Source organism: Pholcus phalangioides, unplaced genomic scaffold, assembly GCF_987345545.1.
Source record: "Pholcus phalangioides strain wild (caught in Gottingen) unplaced genomic scaffold, Ppha-v1.0 ptg000005l_1, whole genome shotgun sequence".
NCBI lineage: Eukaryota > Metazoa > Arthropoda > Arachnida > Araneae > Pholcidae > Pholcus > Pholcus phalangioides.
The window spans coordinates 5,817,011-5,836,043 of NW_028301598.1; the positions used below are offsets into that span (position 1 = coordinate 5,817,011).

The following is a 19,033-nucleotide window of genomic DNA, read 5'->3' on the forward strand; positions in this document are numbered from 1 at the left end:
TTGTTATTTTTCACATAAATTAATCAATTTCCAGAAACACCCATCCTCCGGGAACGCTTCAATATCTGAGATGAGAAGCAGGGTGTGTCCAGTCTTTCAATATGTCTCTGGTGCTCTCTCATACAAGTAGAAGTTATACCTACATACAAATACAACACCACAACAGGCAAAATGCCCAGCGAGGTGGCTGAGAAAAAGATGCCCATAACAAATATGGATGTCATATATTTCAAAAATAAAGCAACCCAATTAAAAATGTAATTAGAAACATTATAAACAATATATACACACGATAAAATATTATACAATGCCCATAAAGAATACTTATGGTTTATTCTAAGAATGGATAGCTTCTCGATATACCCCAACATGTTTATCATACTTCTTTTTAAACATGTCAATTATGTTAGAATTTACTACCTCCGGGGATAAGCTATTCCATTTATTGACAACCCTATTAGAGAAAAATCCCCCCCCCCCACGACACCATAACCTTGCATTGTCCCTTACCAATCGATACTGGTGTCAAAAAAAACTCTAACAAGACCAAGTGGGTATCAAACTCATGACACCTTTGAATGTTTCTTGATGCAGTAGGCAAATGTCAACATGGGCTATTATGCTCATGAGAACTAAAATATCTAACAAACACAATTTTTATAATAAGGGACGTTCCAAAATATAGTCTTGTCTTTCTTTTACACATGTAGACTTCATCACAAACATTGGCATACAATACTGTATCACAATACAATATTTTAACTTTCTTTTTAAGGTAGTCTCGCCTCAGACACTAACACATTTGTATTATCACACAATTGGAATGAATAAGAATTGTATGTAAACAGCTACAGATGTCTGGCAAACACTTCACACGTGTAGCTCATGTCAACACACACAATTCACTCTTTCACCTCATTTCCATCATGTCTGTCATATTGCTCCTGATTTGATTAAGCGCATGACACGTTTGTCCGCTGCATATCTTCCCCCTTAGATAGTCTGTTCCTTTACCTTTGTGGCAACAGCATCCATCACTGGATGGCGCTGTCTGCACCATAGAGAAAGAACGTGATATTCTTGATCTACCCATCATGTGGTTATGGTACAGACCAGCTTCAAGTACTAAAAAATTATTCAATTATATTTCGACTTTGGCATGGCAAGTCATGCTCCAGTCAGCAAGTCTCCCATCTGGTATCGGCCCAAGACCATTGGACGTGGTTCCACATGTGTACCCAGTGCAACAGGTAACATTGTCATTAAGAGACATCCAGCTGACTTTGTTTGCATTCAAATAACATGAAACATGACATCGTGTTTGCTGTTGTCACTTGGTGTTCCTAAGTCATGAAAGAAATGCAGTATGTAAATTATGGCAACACTGAATGGTTCCCGCCATTGCGCTGTTTTCACTGTTGTTAGAGGTTCTTTTGATAGGACAGTTCTCAATAAGGAAATCGAATATATAACAATTGAATATATAACAATTAACCAAAGTTTAATTTCTTTATAAAGAGGATGATTTTACATGACCATCCTTGTCTACAAGCACACATATATACTAGTGTGCAAAATGAAGAGAATTTGCATATTGTGTCTATTTCCACAAAAAGTACTGAACAAAGGTACTAATAATGCCACCGAAGAAGTATGAAAATATTCAGTGTCGAATACATAAGTGTACATGTGCATGTGGGCAGAGCTGTGACCATGAAGGGTATGATAATGGCACGAGGCGTTTTCCCTGATTCGTGTTCTCTTACTCCTCTGCGATATTCACTGTGTTTCTTGCAAGAGTTTGGTAAATTTTATAAGCCATCAGGTAAAATGAGTAGCCACAAATGTATGGATGATGGAATGAGATGGAGAATTGTCATTAGATTGGAGGCAGAGCAATCACAAGTGCAGGTGGCTACAGAGCTCGAAGTTACGCCCAGTGTTGTCTGCAATTTGTGGAAAGTTTCAGGACACTGGATCCATATCGAGAAGACCTAAACAAGGTTGTCGGAGAGTCACAACGACCAATGAGGATCATTATTTGGCACTTTCAGTGCGCTGCCACAGGACTGCTACAACATCACAGCTCTCACATGCTGCCACTGAAACTCGAGTTTCACAGTTAACTGTTGCCGAAGGCTTCATGAGAGAGGGCTTCATGCTATAGTATGCACACTGACAATCATGTGTGCATACTATGGCTTTTTCATGGTACATCTCTTTCTCTGTTATATAACTGTATTAATACCAAATTTCATTAAAATCGGTCCACTAGTTTTTCAGAAATTCGACATAATGCGCTAACTATTTTCAGGGTTCATACAAAATTTTCAAAATGAAAAGTAAGGAGTTTTGAAGGAGTTTCAAACTTTCAAACAGTTTTTAAGGAGTCATGGCAAACTTCATAACTTACAAGTTTTACAGCAAAAAAGGGGCGGGGCACATATGCAAATTTATTTTTAATTTTCAAACAAACTTTCCCTCTTCTCAAAAATATAGATGTAGAAGTGGTTCAAAAATTACAAGTTTTGATTTGTTACCCAGCATCATAAGAATTCATAAAATAATCAATCCACATACATGCTTTCTGTCGTCACCAAAGTGTTCTAAAACCTTCAAGTATTAAGGCCCCTTTACACGTACAATCTTCCCCGCACGCCCGAAGCGGGACGTTCTTGCGCGAAGGATTGGAGGGCGGTTAGGAACGCGGCGTTCAAGAGCGCGTTGTTAAAAAGAGACACATTCTTGCGCGCGCTCTCTCCTGCACGAAAGAAGGCCCCGTTCAGAATTGTGTGTGTAAAGGGAAGCGTGTGGCGAAATTCATACGCTTTTGCATGGCGCGTGGACTTTCGGGGAAGCACAAAACTCCACGTTCCTGACCAAAGTTTTTTCCCTGTTGGCAGATCGAAATCGGCTGACGTTTGCGCGGAAAAAATATAGATTTCAAAAGCTTATTATATATTACTACTTGGATTATTCGTTTTTAAAAGTAATTTCAATAATTATTTTTTGAAATTACTGTTACAAGTTAATGGTAATTTTTTATGCAATTAATAAGAAATTCAGAAATAAAATTTCTGTGATCGTTAATTTCGAATTTTTATTCAATTCGACTTTCATTTGTCGTTTGACTTTAATTGCTGTAACTAACTCTTAATTACATTTTCTGAATTTAATTGTTTATATACTTAATATTATAATTTTACCGAAGTAAGAGAAAAAATAAGCTTTTTTTCTTCCATCTCACACACATAATTATTGACTCGGTGTGCAGCCGATGTTTTTTTTAATACTACCAGCCAGAAAAATAGATAAAAAGCATTACAAAATTATTACATTGAAACCTCGCTACAACGATTCTCGATATAACGATAAGTCTTTCTACAACGATATATCTTCAGAATTTTTTGGAAATGTCTATATTCTAATGTTAAACTGCTGCCTCCCGATATAACGATAATCCCTCTACAACAATATTTTTTCTTGGTCCGCTGAGTATCGTTATATCGAGGTTTCACTGCACTTTTTTTGAAATTATGGTGTTATTTTGTAGGGCTTTATTTTAGATATTTTTAAGAAATTCTTGATAAATTTCTCTCGGTTGTATTCACATCCTCAAAAAATCATTTCAGTTTAATGTTGTCGAGCATAATAACAATACAAAAAATAAATAAATTGAAGCATAATTTTTTTTTTCAAATTTTTAAAACTCTAAATACACGTATTCTTACCCGTGTCAAACATTCCGTTGTGTGTCATGTTATGACCAATAAAATTAAAAGTGTGAATAGCAATACGTTTTTTTAGTTGGATATTATTCATGATATTTAATGGTTTTTCGTTTTAAATGAAATCGGCGATAATCTTATAACATGAAACATCCCTTTTACTTGGTATTTTGAACATCACTTGACCTTGGACATCTTTTGTGATCTTATCATGAAAAAATACAGCACATTGTCCACTGAACACCTGCTATGAATGCAGGGTTGTCTGGATCTGGTGAATATGGTGCTTCTTTTTAAACAGTATCATTGTTAACCTTCAGACATTCAGATAATGGAAGTTTTTTCCACAACCCTAAATCCCTTTTGAAGTTTTTTTCTAATGTGTTGAAGTCAAATTTATACTGTCAAATTTAAATCAGATGTTCTTAACTATTTTAGCAGCGACTTAAAAACATCAACTATGTGTTCCCCAGATATATTTCCAATTTTAAAAATATGCTTATTGAATAAATTTCTAAATAATAAAAGAGGTTTTTTCTTTTTTTTCGAAATTTCTGTAGCCAGTGGTAGGCGTCTTAACGGGTGAGTGAACGGAAATAGAACGAGTGCCAAATCAAAAAGGGGCCCCAAATTATTGAAAGGCTTTCATCTATTCTGAAATTATTTCTTTTTTCACTTCTGGATTTTTATTAATTTTGGAATAATTTCTTTCATCAATTCTCGCATTATTTTGCATTAATTATGGATTTATGTACATACTTCTATTGTTAATTTCAAATTTTGAAACTGATCTTTCTTAAAATATTTTCTATTTAAAAAAAAACAATTATTTTCTTTAAAAAGAAAAAATATAACTTATGGGTTAAGAACCCGTAGTTAAACTATTTTAAATTTTTCCCACACCCTGAGGGTAAATGAAAGCTTGTGAAGTTATCAAAATAATAATAGTAATTTAACATATCTATAAATCTGATATAATAATGTTTGTAGATAAAGGAACCAAATCAAAGTTCGAAAATTATTGCAATAACCTAATAAATGTAATTACGGCATTTGAAAAACTAATTTATCATTTCTTTAAAAAAACAGTTCGTTGGAAAAAGGAAGAAAAATCGTCAAATAGACTCTGGAAAAAAAATTTCAATAAATATTATCGCTGAAAAAAATTATTTACATTGTATACATATCTTTTTTTAGAACGATAATGAAGGAAAGACGGCGAGGAGACGAGGGATTCGCCCCGTTTTTGCCCGTAGGGTGGGTTTGCGTTTAGACGTACGATTTTGAGTTCGCGATTGAACGCTGGAATGACCAGTTCCTGCGCGCACTCCTAACTGCACACTTTTTCGCCTTTACACGCACACTCTTGAAGGCGGTTCTGAAGTTGTTTACAGCTATCGCGCGCGCAAAAGCGTACGTATAAAGGGGCCTTTAGTCAAAAATATAACTCGTAACAGCATCACATAAATTATAAAAATTATAAAAGTGATATTCATTCCCCCTCCAATTATTCAAAATAAAAACCACAGTCAACAAAGATTTTTCTTACAAAATTATTTATATTTGCAGCAACTCTAGGCGCACACACACACACTTCCAGCACAACTCCCTAGATAGTAAATTGCCCGTAGATGGTAATAGACCTGAGTTGTGCTTGGTTTGAAAGAGAAAGCCCTCCCTCCAGAAATCACTCACTCAAACAATCTGGGAATGTGCTGAGGGCCACTCAATTGAAATAAGAATTTGCCACGAGCCACTTAATTCATCTGTAAGTGTACCGGCGCCACTTTTAAGCCATGTGTTGAGCACATGTATGCTTTAAAATAAGGGGCTGTTCAAGTATTACGTCAGCAAATTTTCAGCAATTTTTGACTCCCACTCTTGTCAGAAAAAGTCAGCAAAACTCTCACCCTCCCCCTGTCAGCGCTCTGCCACCTTCCTCCTAATGCTTATTGGTGGAATCTGAATCGGGGGCTTCCCCCCAGATGATCAAAAATTTATTTTTTTAATCCACAAAATATTTTTTAAAAGAATTGTAAAAATATTTTTTACAATTTCGAAACAAAATATCTTTATATGGTATTATAATCAATTTTTGTTCATTTCAATGCTATTTAAAGACTAAGAACCCAAAATTGCTCAAGAAATTCATTGCGACCCTACCTTTCTAAGCCCTTGGTAACCCTTGGCCCGCGGTAAACATTCGGCCTGTGCGGACCAAATGTGGCCTGTCCCTAAATCTATTTTTGTAGCAATGAACCAAGTGACACATTTACAGATCGCTTAAGTGACTCGTGGCACAATTCCAGACCATTTAAGCGATCTGTGGCACATTAAGCGATCCCTTGAGTGACATGTGACAAAGTTTTAGAGCATTGGTCCTGCCACCAGTGCGGTTCTACATCACTCAAGTTATCCGCGGCACATTCCCAGATTACTTAAGTGATCTGCGGCATAATCACGGATCACTTATATGACGCGCGGCACAGCTCCAGAGCATTTGGATCCGCTAAATATTTAAAGATCACTAGAGTGGCTCTGTAGGGGTTCAATAGGGAGAATGTTAATTCAGGTGCCCACAAACTAGTGAAAAGTTTTACTCGTTTTTCGCGCACCGAGTAAGACGCCATTAAGAATATTTCATATTTTTTATAAAGGGTGGTTGATGTTGTAAAAATCATTCAAATCATCACCCTCCCCCCTCCACGTCATCAAGTCAGCAAATCGAAAATCCCCCATCCCTGCTGACGTAATACTTGAATGACCCCTAACATAAAGATACCCGAAAATTATTTTCTGAAGGTTAAAAAAAGTGGGTTTAGCTGATCCTCCCCCCCCCCCTGTAAAACCAGATGTGGCTTGGGCTGTCTCTTTTAAAAGCCAGGTTTTACTAGCAGGTTTTCTATGCCGCGTGCAACGTGAATCACCCAGTGCGACACGCCGTCTATTCATCAATATGAAAAGCAGTACGACTGTTTTCCTACAGAGCGCAATACAACTCACGGCAGCGCTTTACGTCGGGCGTGATTGGCAGACTAGCAGTGTGCTGTGCGTTTCACACACACAGTGATCTTCCCTTCATTTTCGTGTTGTGTCTCTTCCCTTTAAACCGGAGCATGCAGCCGATAGAGTAGATGACGCTAGGGTCATATACTATATAGCCATCCTGTGAGCCGATGCGGCATGCTTGGGAAACGCAAATGCGTAACCTCATTATGTAACTCATTTCTGCCGGCACGAAATGATCCAGTTAGGTTCACGCGGAGCAAAAAGCCTACTCTTAGGAAAACCTGGCTTCAGGGATGAATGCTCGTTGCGGGATCACAAGAGAGATAAACCCATTGTCTCTCTCATTGAATCTCTTGTGTGTGGATAGAGCCTGTTCTTTTTTTTTTTTTTTTTTGCCTTTTTATTTACGGCAACCAATCTGTGAAACAGATTCACTTTCTACACTGGACTTCAGTTTTTAGCACTTTAAGGCGTGGCAGCGAAAAGATATGCTTGTCGTTGTCCCTTACTCCAGTGGAACTTAATTTTTTTTTCCTTTCTTCTTTTTCAGTAGCGAGTTGTAATGTGAATAAAACACATAAAACACGTCAAAAAAACTGCGGAAAGCAGTGACATTTTGCGGTTTCTCGGAATTTTCGTAGTGAGATATTGGCTGTAAGCAAATGGGAAGGAGGGATAAAATAGGAATACTAAGAGAGAACTGCAATAAAAAAAAGACGATTGCGGTGAAAGTAGGAAAATAGTAGGAAAAATAGGAAAGCTGCGAGGTCTGCACTCAGTATACTGCGTAATATAGGAGGTTCGAGACATTGTTTCGCCACATAAGTAAAAACTTTCTCAACACTGGGCATGAGGGAATTTTCGGCTACTGGTTCAGCAGAGTGATGTCGTTCTATGGACCATCGATTTCCAAAGCTGATCAGTTTGCGACATACGCAGGAAAACATGTCAAAACTAGCGATTCGATAAAGAATCATATTTTTAGAAGCAAAAGCATATAATCGTATTGATTTACTAAATACGACAAAATCGTAACAGTTGGCAGGTATGCACAACCATTGGATGTTCCAATCCCATCCCCTGCTTTCATATTTCCTATTACAAAGGGGGAGAGAGTATTTTTTTCTCTTTTCTTCCTCTTATTTTTGTAGGCAATGCTATTCATAACCATGGGGAATGCCTATTCTAAGAAAGATCATCCCTTCAGAGAAAAAAAAAAGGTCTTTTTCAGGCATGGCTGCAAAAAGTAAGGAGTTATAAGGGCCCTTCCAGAGGGAAATGAAAAGTAAGGAGTTTGTAAGGATGTGCGAACCCTGATCATAATTTTGCACACGAGTGTATAAAAACAGACAGAGTAAAAGGAGGGGGAGGGAAAAAGAGAACTAAAAGTAAAGAGCATGGGTGGCCTCTTTCTGGAAAGTTGTCAGGGAAGACAGGCCCCTTCTGGGTGGTTTATCCTTCATCCTCCCTGATGTTTTGCAGCGAAGTCTTCAACGCAGTTTCTATCTAGTTCAAGACCAATCTTTCAGGAACTTAGAGTAGCTGGCTGTTTAAACAGCAGCAGCAGCAAGATCGTCTTTCTTTCTCTCTATCTCTGCCTACTTGCTTCACTGGTTGTTCTCCCAGTCCACATGTCAGGATTTCTGGGCTCTGGGATAGCTCTTGTGACTTTGACTGTTCTGAACCCTGAGCCAAATGGGCGCCAGGCCAGCAGACGAGTTATATATTTCCTGAATACTATTAGTGCATGACCCTCTGAGGTTCAAAAAAGAAACGGAGCTGTCAACACTGGAACTGATGAATTGACAGCAGACCCAGAACCATACATTGTGATGAGCTGATCTTCATGGATTGGAAGTACGAACAAGCAAACTACGAGAACGAGGTGACTTGCAGTGAAAATTAATGGTCAATCTAATTTTTTTAATTTTAAAGGTAAAAACAATACTTTTTTATGTAAATTAAATACATAGTTTGAGTTACTTTAACTTTTGTCATTTTGGATTATCATAAATCTTGTCTCGTGATGCTCGCTCTAACTGGGATGTGATGACCTGCGGGTCACAATGACTTCAGGAGACAGTTTGAACATGGATATTATTAATCCCTTCTTCCCCCCAGCATTATACAAATAAAATACAAATACAACGCCACAACAGCCAAATTGCCCAACGAGGTGGCTGACTTAAGAACATCATGGATCCCCCAAGCCATTTTTTTGGAGGCCCTACCTACTACTGCTACACCACACATGCACCACCCCTCCCCCCCCCCCCGCGGAACCCCCAATGAATCGGTACATGCGGGAATGTGTGTGTACGTGTAGTGAAACCTGAAGTTTTTTGTTTCTCTGTAATGCTTGTTATGTGTAGCGCTGCCATCTGCCACCAGTTTTTCTAACTATGAGTGAAGTGTTATGATTGAATGATTTATCGTTGTAGGACTGTTGCTCTCTGTGGCGAGACTTTTTAATGGGGAGATCGGCTCGCATTTGCGCCTGGAAGTTGGGAACCACAGAAAACCAACTTCAGCCGACCACCACTGTGGGGTTCCATTATAAAAAAATGTTTTTGAATATATTTCCATGCAGAACTTACAAATATACATGTAACACAAATGCAATGATGAAACATAAAAAAAGATTTGAAAGGGAGAAAAAATCTGATTTTGAGAAGCTTTTCTTCTTCGGATAAAACAGGTGAATTCTATTTCAGACATTAATGAATGGAGAATAAGAAATAACTTACCAAAGACACGGTTAAGAGCATGATCAACTTTTGAACTTGTCAGCAAGACCTTGATCTTGTAAGGTTTCTGCCTTGGAACGTTTGTCACATATTTCAGATTGCCAGTAAAAACTCTGATCTCTTCTACTGGCAGAACATTTACCTAAATGTCAGAACCACACATCATATCAGACATTCACATACATTTCGTGGCGAAAGACTAATTGTTCAACATATTTAGTATTTCAGTTGAAACAACATAATATAAACTTAATGTATGTATTGCTTAAATTATTTAAACTTGAACTGTAATGTATGTGTTTTGCTTTCAAAATAACTTTTTTTTTCTTTTAGAATTTATCTGAAACAAAATATAATCGATTACCTTAGCAGATGTGATATATTCGCCAGATATTGTATATAAGATTGTTGCTTCACCAGGGGACAAAGCCACAGCACCACCTGAAGAACTGTGTGTGGATATCACGTAACCATCACTGGTCCAAACACCTGACTGGCCTATCAAAGAAAAAAATCAATGCATAGGATGTGATATCTCCTTTGCTGAATATCAAGGTAATGCATCGCTCAGCAAGGTATTCATAATTCTGGAGATGAAACTACTTTATCCTGTCAGACCAGATGTGGCTCGTGCTCTGTTCTTTCTGGGATATAAGCTTTTTACCTGTGTAGGTTGGGTCATGCTGGGGAGTTTCTTATCCAAGCACCCTAGTGGCGTGATGCTCGTCTTCCATCATGAGGTCGAAGGGTTTGAACCGAAGGAAGAACATAGAAAACAAGTTCTTCATCTACTAAGCCTTCGGCAACCATCAATAAATGGTGCCTTAATTTCCCACCAAACCATGGGGCAGTAAATTTCCCAATGGCGATATGATCGGAATTGGTGTGTGGTAAAGTAGTAGTTACAAAGTACGAAAGCCTGGATAACCAGGTGGAGATCGATATGTAGTTTGGAAAGAAAATTCACATTCCTCTGTGGGGGAATCGAACCACCAATCTCTCACTGTCCAGGCGAGTGTTTTAACCATTGAACTACAGATGACATTTTCCTTCCTTAGAGCATATGTATGAATGCTGAATGGGACTACGCATGGACAGCCTCATAGCTCAGCTAATAGCTCTTACGACATTAGTTTTAGCTGAGGTAGGAGGCTGTCCATGCGCAGTCCCGTTCAGCATTCATACATATGCTCTAAGGAAGGAAAATGTTTGTCCTCTGTAGTTCAATGGTTAGAACACTCGCCCAGACAGTGAGAGATTGGTGGTTCGATTCCTCACAGAGGAATGTGAATTTTCTTTCCGAACTACATACCAATCTTCTCTTGGTTATCCAGGCTTTCGTACTTCGTATGAACAGCGTAGAATGACATTGTTTCTCACTAAAAGTAGTTGTTTCTCATGGAGAACCCACTCTGTGTTATATATTTTAAGCCAAAAGCTGAGAATGAAGAAAAAAATACTTGCAAAACTTGATATGTTTTACTGTTTTACAAGTGCAACTGGTCCTAATTTTTGACAGATATAGGCTTCAGGGATGAGGTGGTGGTACTCTAAGTGGACAAACACATCACAAGCTGCATGCAGTCTATGTTATAAAGACTATGCATAGTCATTAATTTTCATTTCCTTTTTGAGGGTCCTTAAAAACTCCTTAAAATCCTTCCAGCTGTTTCTAAAAAAAAATACTTTCTCCTGCTCTCGATTTTGTCCCCGAAAATCGGATTGTGGTAACTGCAGCTCCTTATTCAAATTATCGGCCCCTCATCTGGCTTTTCATCATGAAATTCTGATCATATCCTTGATCGTACAGCTGAGATGGTTTACTCTAGTCCAGTGTTTCTCAACAACCAACAGCAGTTTCTGTTTAAAAAAAAAAAAAAGAAAAAGTCGCCACCGCAAGCAGCAGAAATTACTATAGTCGATTGTCATTGCGTCAAATCCAGATGTTTCGTGGGAAAAAAATTCATTTCATGAATAAGAGCTTGTCCACCGAATTATGAGATTTAATTTGTATATTTCGCCAAATAATGAGTGTTAAATTGCCAATGTCGCCAAATAACGAGTGCTAAATTGCCAAACATCGTGTTGAATGTCATGAAATTTACTCTTGTTTTGCAACAATTTCTTTCTGAGTACATCTGAAAAACAAGAAGGAAAATTGAAAAACTTAATTTTGAAGAATTTGTTTATGTGTTGATTCACTTTGAGTGAGAGATGAATAAAGAGTTGTTGCAAATATAATTTTGTAAGAAAAATATTTGTCAGATGTGGATGTTTATTTTCAATAATTGGGGGAGAAGGGGAATGAATATCACGTTTAGAATTTTTATAGTTTATGTGATGCTGTTATGAGTTATATTTTTGACCGAAACTTCAAAGATTTAGAATAGTTTGGTGACAACAGAAAAGTATGTATGTGGATTTATTATTTTATGAATTCTTATAATGCTGGGTAACAAATCAAAACTTGTAATTTCTGAACCACTTCTACGTATATATTTTTGAGAAGAGGGAAAATTTGACAAATAAAAAATAAATTTGCATATGTGTCCCACCCCCCCTTTTTTTTTTTGCTGTAGAAGTTATGAAGTTTGCCACGACTCCTTAAAAAGTACTTAAAAACTCCTTAATTTTTATTTAGGAAATTTTGTATGAACCCTGATATAACGTCTGAGAACTCAGCTCTGCTACCACCCTTTATTTTACAAGGAAATGAACGAAATCTGTCCTCAAATGTGTTTGAAATTGTTCTTTGAGATATTGGAGAATAAAGTATAACCTCTTCTTGTTATGGCAAAATACACAATTGGATGTTTAATAAATATCTGAATGTGACTGTAGCATGATTGGCCTTCCAATTTCTCAAGGTTGGGGTTTCTTGGGATCCAAACCGAGGAGAAAAGATATGAAAATTTGACCACAACATAAGGACAGGTCTTCAGATAAGGAAATATACAAAAACGTGGACTTGTGTTTTTAAGCTGAAAATCAACTCTTTCTTTTACTTACATCCATTTAACATGGCAGTCTGAAATAAGTGCATTTCTAACCGGATACATTTTCAATGCAACTGTTTACATTATAATAAAATGAATATTTTTTTTCAAATTTTTATTTTTATTTTATTCCAAATATAGAACACTATTAAGAAATGAATTTTTTCAAAATATTGATTGAATGATCTCTCAATATAATGTTTGTTTTTGTTTTTTATGAAAAAATAGGGGGTTGACTGTAAAAGGCAGTTAATACTGATAATAATACTAATAATATAATAATCACATAAAATTTACTTTCCCTTAATCTCTTCAACACATTGTGGACCAGTTTTTTTAAGAAAAAGCTCACTCATCACATTGGCTACATATGTGTATAAAAACATGAGCTAACTCATGACTGGTGAATAATGTTTTAATACTTATAATAAATATAAGAAAGGATCTACCTTCTTGGCCGACTAGAGAGCTACCAAAGCACACAATATCTCCGGAAACAACTTCAATATCCGCAGGGTCAATGACGATACCCGCAGACACTTTGACATAATCAGGCGAGATGGCTGGCGATTCAGAATCCCAAACCTTCACTATGGTGGAACCAACTTTTGAAAGCTTGACTGAGAGGGTGTCATTCTTCGGCCAAGATATTTGAGACAAATCCATCCTACAAAAAAAAAATCTCATTCGCATTATGACGACTTCAAATTTCATAATCATAAGGTTTATTGTTTTATTTGAAACCAGACTCACCCATGACAGATGATTATGAAATATGATTTACTGCCATTTGTATTAACCCTTTAAATGGCACAGCAGAAATCACTAAACCCCCTTCTAAACGTCATATTTTTCAATGAAGTAAGCTTTCTTCCGATTTTCAGCAGGTGCAAACTAAGGGGTAGAGGGAAAAGTGCTCGATAGAGGAATCAACTTTACAAAATAGCTGAGCTTGTCAATGCTAGAATAAGAGGGGCCTTTAACACATTCATTGCTACAGGTGAGATATCTCGTCTTCCAAGAATATTTGCTGAGTGATAGCAACGAAATCACTTGTTCTCTACATCAGGTTTTTCATATTATTGCAGCGTGCCCAGTGACATTAATTTTTGCAGAAATTTTCAGTCCATATTATTAGTAAATCGCCCATAGATGGTGATAGACCTGAGTTGTGCTCGGTTGAAAAAAAAAAGTTCATATTTTTTTTTCACAAAATTTCTACAAGAGGGTGACAACAAGATTTTCAGAGCTTTGCAAAATTTTTTGCATAGATTTGATCGACTGCTTGCCTATTACTTACTATTGCAAAAATCACTAATATAGTACAAAAAAGTTGTGCTTCAACATTTGAATATGGCAGTTCTTAATTCCTATGTTTTGTATACCAAAGTCAGTGGAAAGTAACCTGAGATCTGATTACGAAAAAAAAATTATACATTTTCTATTAATTTCTAGTGAATGTAAGGGTACACCAGTTCCTAGAAATTATTTCATGTATCATAAGTCTTCGGATATGTCACAAATGGAAAGCCAACATTACATGGCACAATACCCACAACATTAACACGGAAGTGTGTCATGTGTAATCCCCACCAAATTCAACAAGAAACAAGCTATCTGTGCAAAACATGCAACTCAGAGCCTGCATTATGTGTAGTGTCTTGCTTTGAGAATAGCATAATAAAGAATAATAATAAAAAACAGTGCACCTGTTTGTTCTGAATTCTATCTTAGACCTGACTGCATGGAACATTCTGCCATGCTCATCATGATGAGTCACAACAAATTGCATGGAATAACCAACTGGAACATGGAGTAGCCGCTGCCAATTGCTGGTTTTGATTTTTGTCACAGGGTTCACCATCATATATTTCACTTCCGCCACCTACATGACAGAATAATTAATTTATTTCTAAAAAATTTGAAACTTTCCACTTTCAAAATAATCATAACACCCATGTAAATATGAAAAAAGCATAAAATTAAAACCAACCTTAACTGTGATAATCATAGACTGGACGTTAGCGAATTCTTGTTCAGCGATAACCGTCAAGGTATCTTTCCCGAGCCTTTCAGACGATCTCAGCACACCCTGGCTGTTCACACTTACAACACTTCTATCGCCTTCTGATAATAAATACGTGAAATTTGTGTGAAGAAATCTATCCAAACGAAAATAGATGCATATATTAGCAAAAGTTAAAACAATTAAAGCACTACCTCAATAAACAGAGTTTAGAGTATGTTAACAAAGTACTTCATGAACTAATTTTAGATAAGCAAGTGCAGTAACTATAGAAAACTTTGTGCCACGCAAACTAGTTCAAGTACAATCATGGGGCAGGGGCAGTTTTTTGATGTGGAAACAGCATAATCAATGTATTCATTTTTTTTCACAATAGATATGTTAAATAATGAGGAAATTTTATGCTATTAAAATGATTTATAATTATAGGCCTAGTGAAATCTCAATACAACTTTCTACATTGTGCAGTGTGAACCAAGAAAATTTACAGCGATACCTTGGCTAACAAAAATAATGCGTCTGGGAATTACGTTCATTAGCTGAAATGTGATTTCCTGTAGGTTTCTGTAGAAAACATAGAGTATATAAGGAATGGTGGCAAAGAAGTAAAATTGTTCCCAAGAGTTCTGTAAGGCGCTCAGTGCCATCAGCGAATAGTTATGACACAGAGGACGCATGTGGATGATTTTTTACGTGGTAGAATTATCGGCCGCCTGGAATGTGGGCGTACTCAGATGGAAGTATCCGAGGAACTATAGCCCCAAAGTGTCATCTCTAGGCTTTGACAACGATTCAAAGATAACGGAAATGTCAGTAGACGTTACAGTACAGGTCGCCCCCAAGTTACAACGCCGAATGAAGACCGGTATTTGGCAGTAACTGCCAAAAGAAGCAGCAGATGGAGCACAGCATCCAACCTGTCTCGTCAGCTATCTGCAGCCACAGGTACCACAGTTTCAAGGCAAACCGTGTACAGACGTTTGGGAGATATTGGTCTATATGCTCGCAGGCCTGTCATATGTGTTCCGCTCATGGCAACTCACTGTCTGCAGCGATTAGCCTAGAGTAGAGAACATGCAATGTGGACATCGTCACAGTGGGCTTGTGTGATGTTTACCGACGAGTCCAGGTTTAGCTTGCAGTCTGATTCACGTCGGACTTTCATGTGGAGAACGCCAGGTACCCGTTACCACCAAGACGACAACATTGAACGACACCGTTACGGTGGTGCAGTATTGCTCGTTTGGGGTGGAATTATACTGGGTTCCAGAACAGATCTGGATGTTCAAACCGGAACCATGAAAGCCCAAATTTATCGGGACATCATTCTGGAACAACATGTACGTTTGTTTAGGGGCGCCATGGGCGCAGAATTTGTGTTTATGGGTGACAACGCCCGTCCTCACCGAGCAAACATCGTAAACGAATGCCTTGAATCTGAGGATATAGCCCGTATGGAATGGCCAGCATTCTCGCCTGACTTGAATCCGATAGAGCATGTGTGGGACATGCTTGGCCGACGAGTTGCAGCCCGTCAACCACCTCCTACATGTGTACCGGAACTTCGGAGAGCATTGCTTGCTGAGTGGAGTGATCTTCCCCAAGATCAGATCAATAATTTGATACTCAGCATGCCTAGGCGTTGTACGGACTGTATTTCATCGCATGGGAGACATACAATGTATTAACATCATACCAACCATGCCATAGTAAGTTTTTGTAAAGGAGATATTTTTTACAATTGCTCCAGGGAGCAAAAAATCGTAGTTTTCATGAATGGTATCATACATACACCATCATTTTTGTTCTTTATCTTTTGTTTAATAAATGGGCTTTATGAATAAGTAACGTTTGTTTTGTTTCTGAACCTTTATTTGCTGGAGCTGGCATTATCCTTAAATTTATGGACATGAGTGTAGTTGTTGAGCAATGCAAGAGAGCAGAAATTCCGCCACAAGTGATAATAGCAGCTCATTCAAGATATTTTGTTTTTGCTGCTCTGCTCGCTTGTGTGTAGCTTCAAGATGTTCGTCAAAGGGCTTGTTTTCGCTGTTAAAAAGCAGTAGTGAAGTCAAAAATGTCACCAGAATCGTTGATGTTCAGTGCTCGATGTACTTCATAATGGTGTGGACGATCAAATGAAAACAGCAAGTATCGAATATAATTTTCATATATTTCCCGTCAAACGCTTTTCGCGTACACATGCCTAACCAAACCAAAAATGATTTATATTTTGAGTTTACAATATTTATATTTTCAGTTTTAAGCTAATTTATCATGCACCGTGTGTGGGTAAATGTACTTGAGTAGTCTGAATTAAAAATCATGTTTCTGTGGAAAAATTGGCAAGTTTTATTTCTTTGTTCATTTCCTGTGTACCATCAATATTTCCATACTGGAAGTGTACCAAATGTTTTTATACTGGATTTTCGTGTGTTAATAATTATGTTTCTCGTGTAAAAAAAAATGACACCAATAAATATTTATAGAAATAACGATGTTCGAGTGGGGAAGGGGGGATTTTCCACTTCTACCCTCCCGCAAGGAGGGTACAAATTTAAATGGTAGGGGCTTTGACTTAAACTAGATATTTTTTCCAATTTTTTACTGTTACATTTAGTAGAAAATATTTATCTTTCGAGAAGTGATCGCACTCAAGTGCCGCGGGAAAAGATGTAGGGAGGAAAGCGACCAAAATATGAGGAATATTTTTGTAGTTGGTCAATACCATGAACTCAAACACACACCTGTGTTTTTAAACTCAACAAATTTTAATTCTGTGAGAAGGGTGATTCAATAATGCGCGCAATAACACGCAGGGGACTAACATCAGACAACCTCCCACTGGAGAGTTGTGATATACACTCTTACAATTTTTTCTCCTTAGAGCGGGAGAGAGACATAATAATAATAAGAAGAAATACACAAGAAAAGAAAAGCGAAAGTTGACATCAACTCCATCTTGTGTTGGGAGCAAAAGATAAAAAGTTAGGCGTTTCCATCCCGCCCGGCGTTGTAATGCTAATTACAACCAATATCAATTTAACACAATACAAAAGAAATTAAAAAATGCTTGAAATCAAAACTTGTAAACAATACATATTGTAAAAGTAATTATGAAGAATCATGAGCAAAATGGTAAAAATACAATAATGATAATAATACATTTGCAAGATAAATGCATCTTACTTGTGTAGGCGTATCCTATCTTAGGCATCAAAATGAACTGAAACAAATCTAAACACATAACTGCTGTAATCAAACACGCGTTGCAATTGATTCAAAATGCAACTAACATATGTACAGTCAATTCAAATTAATATCCATTCTGAAAAGCTTAAAAAAAACATCATTATCATATGCAATGAAATTATGCAGCTAAAATGCACAAATGAAAATAATAAAATATATCCGATTAAATATGATAAACACAAACACTAGATAAAAAATTACATGAAGACCAAGTCACTTCATTTCTCTTGAAGCGGGAGCAAACAAATTTTTGCTATGGATCGTTTGATTAGTCCATTTTTAGTTCGAACAGTCACAACGCGAACCTTGTGATCTGGACCTGGAATGATTTCTTCAATTCTTCCAAGTAACCAGTTACACGGCGGCACGTTATCCTCCTTGAGAATCACCATGGCACCTGGTTGCACATTAGATTTTGAGAAGTGCCACTTATTTCGTTGCTGGAGCGAACTTAGGTAGTCCATCTGCCAACGCTTCCAGATGGTCTGAACAAATCGTGTTGTGAGCTGCCATCGAGATAGTCGGTTATCACCAAGGTGGCACAGGTCAGGCTCAACAACGGTGTTAAGCGATCGTCCAATCAAAAAGTGAGCTGGTGTTAGGACATTAAAGTCATTGATGTCTGGCGATAGAGGTGTAAGTGGTCTGGAGTTCAAAATTCCTTCAATTTGGGTCATAACAGTCTGGAACTCTTCCAACGTGAGTTTGGAAGACCCAACAGTTCTTTTGAAATGGTGCTTGAAGGACTTGACACCAGTTTCCCACAAGCCTCCAAAATTTGGAGCTCTTGGAGGTAGGAAATTCCATGTGATATCCTCGAAGGCAAAAAAATTCGCCACAGATTCATCAGGTTTCACAACCATCTGATGAAGACGTTTCAACTCTGTGTTGGCACCGACGAAATTAGTGCCATTGTCGCTGAATATTGATGAGCATTTCCCACGTCTAGCAAAAAACCTCTTTAGACATGCAATAAATGCGTCTGCTGTCAAATCTGATACGAATTCTAGGTGGATTGCTTTAGTCACAAAACACACGAATAAAGCAACATAGATTTTATGCAATTGACCCCTTCTCTGACCCTTGAATTTTACGTAGAACGGGCCACAAAAATCTACTCCACAAACGTTGAATGGAAAGGTTCTGTTTACTCTTTCCTTAGGCAAGTTGCCCATTATTTGCTCAAGAGTGGTCGGTTGTGCACGGAAGCATGTTACACACTCATGAACTATTTTTCTTGCAAGGTTTCTTGCACCAACAACCCAAAAAGTTTGG

The 19,033-nt window shown here is 37.5% G+C and overlaps 1 protein-coding gene across 2 annotated transcripts in view; it reads right to left on the bottom strand.

The window, feature by feature from the left end:
* Positions 1–19,033, bottom strand: part of LOC149085782 (nuclear pore membrane glycoprotein 210-like) — a 164,243-nt gene that overhangs the window by 25,815 nt on the left and 119,395 nt on the right. For both annotated transcript variants that reach the window (XM_089232180.1, XM_089232181.1), the window contains exons 33-37: positions 14,474–14,642; positions 14,190–14,365; positions 12,930–13,147; positions 9,849–9,982; positions 9,485–9,626 (exon numbers count right to left, since the gene is read on the bottom strand). In XM_089232180.1, coding sequence (XP_089088306.1) covers positions 9,485–9,626; positions 9,849–9,982; positions 12,930–13,147; positions 14,190–14,365; positions 14,474–14,642 — 839 coding nt within the window. The remainder of the gene's footprint in view (positions 1–9,484; positions 9,627–9,848; positions 9,983–12,929; positions 13,148–14,189; positions 14,366–14,473; positions 14,643–19,033) is intronic.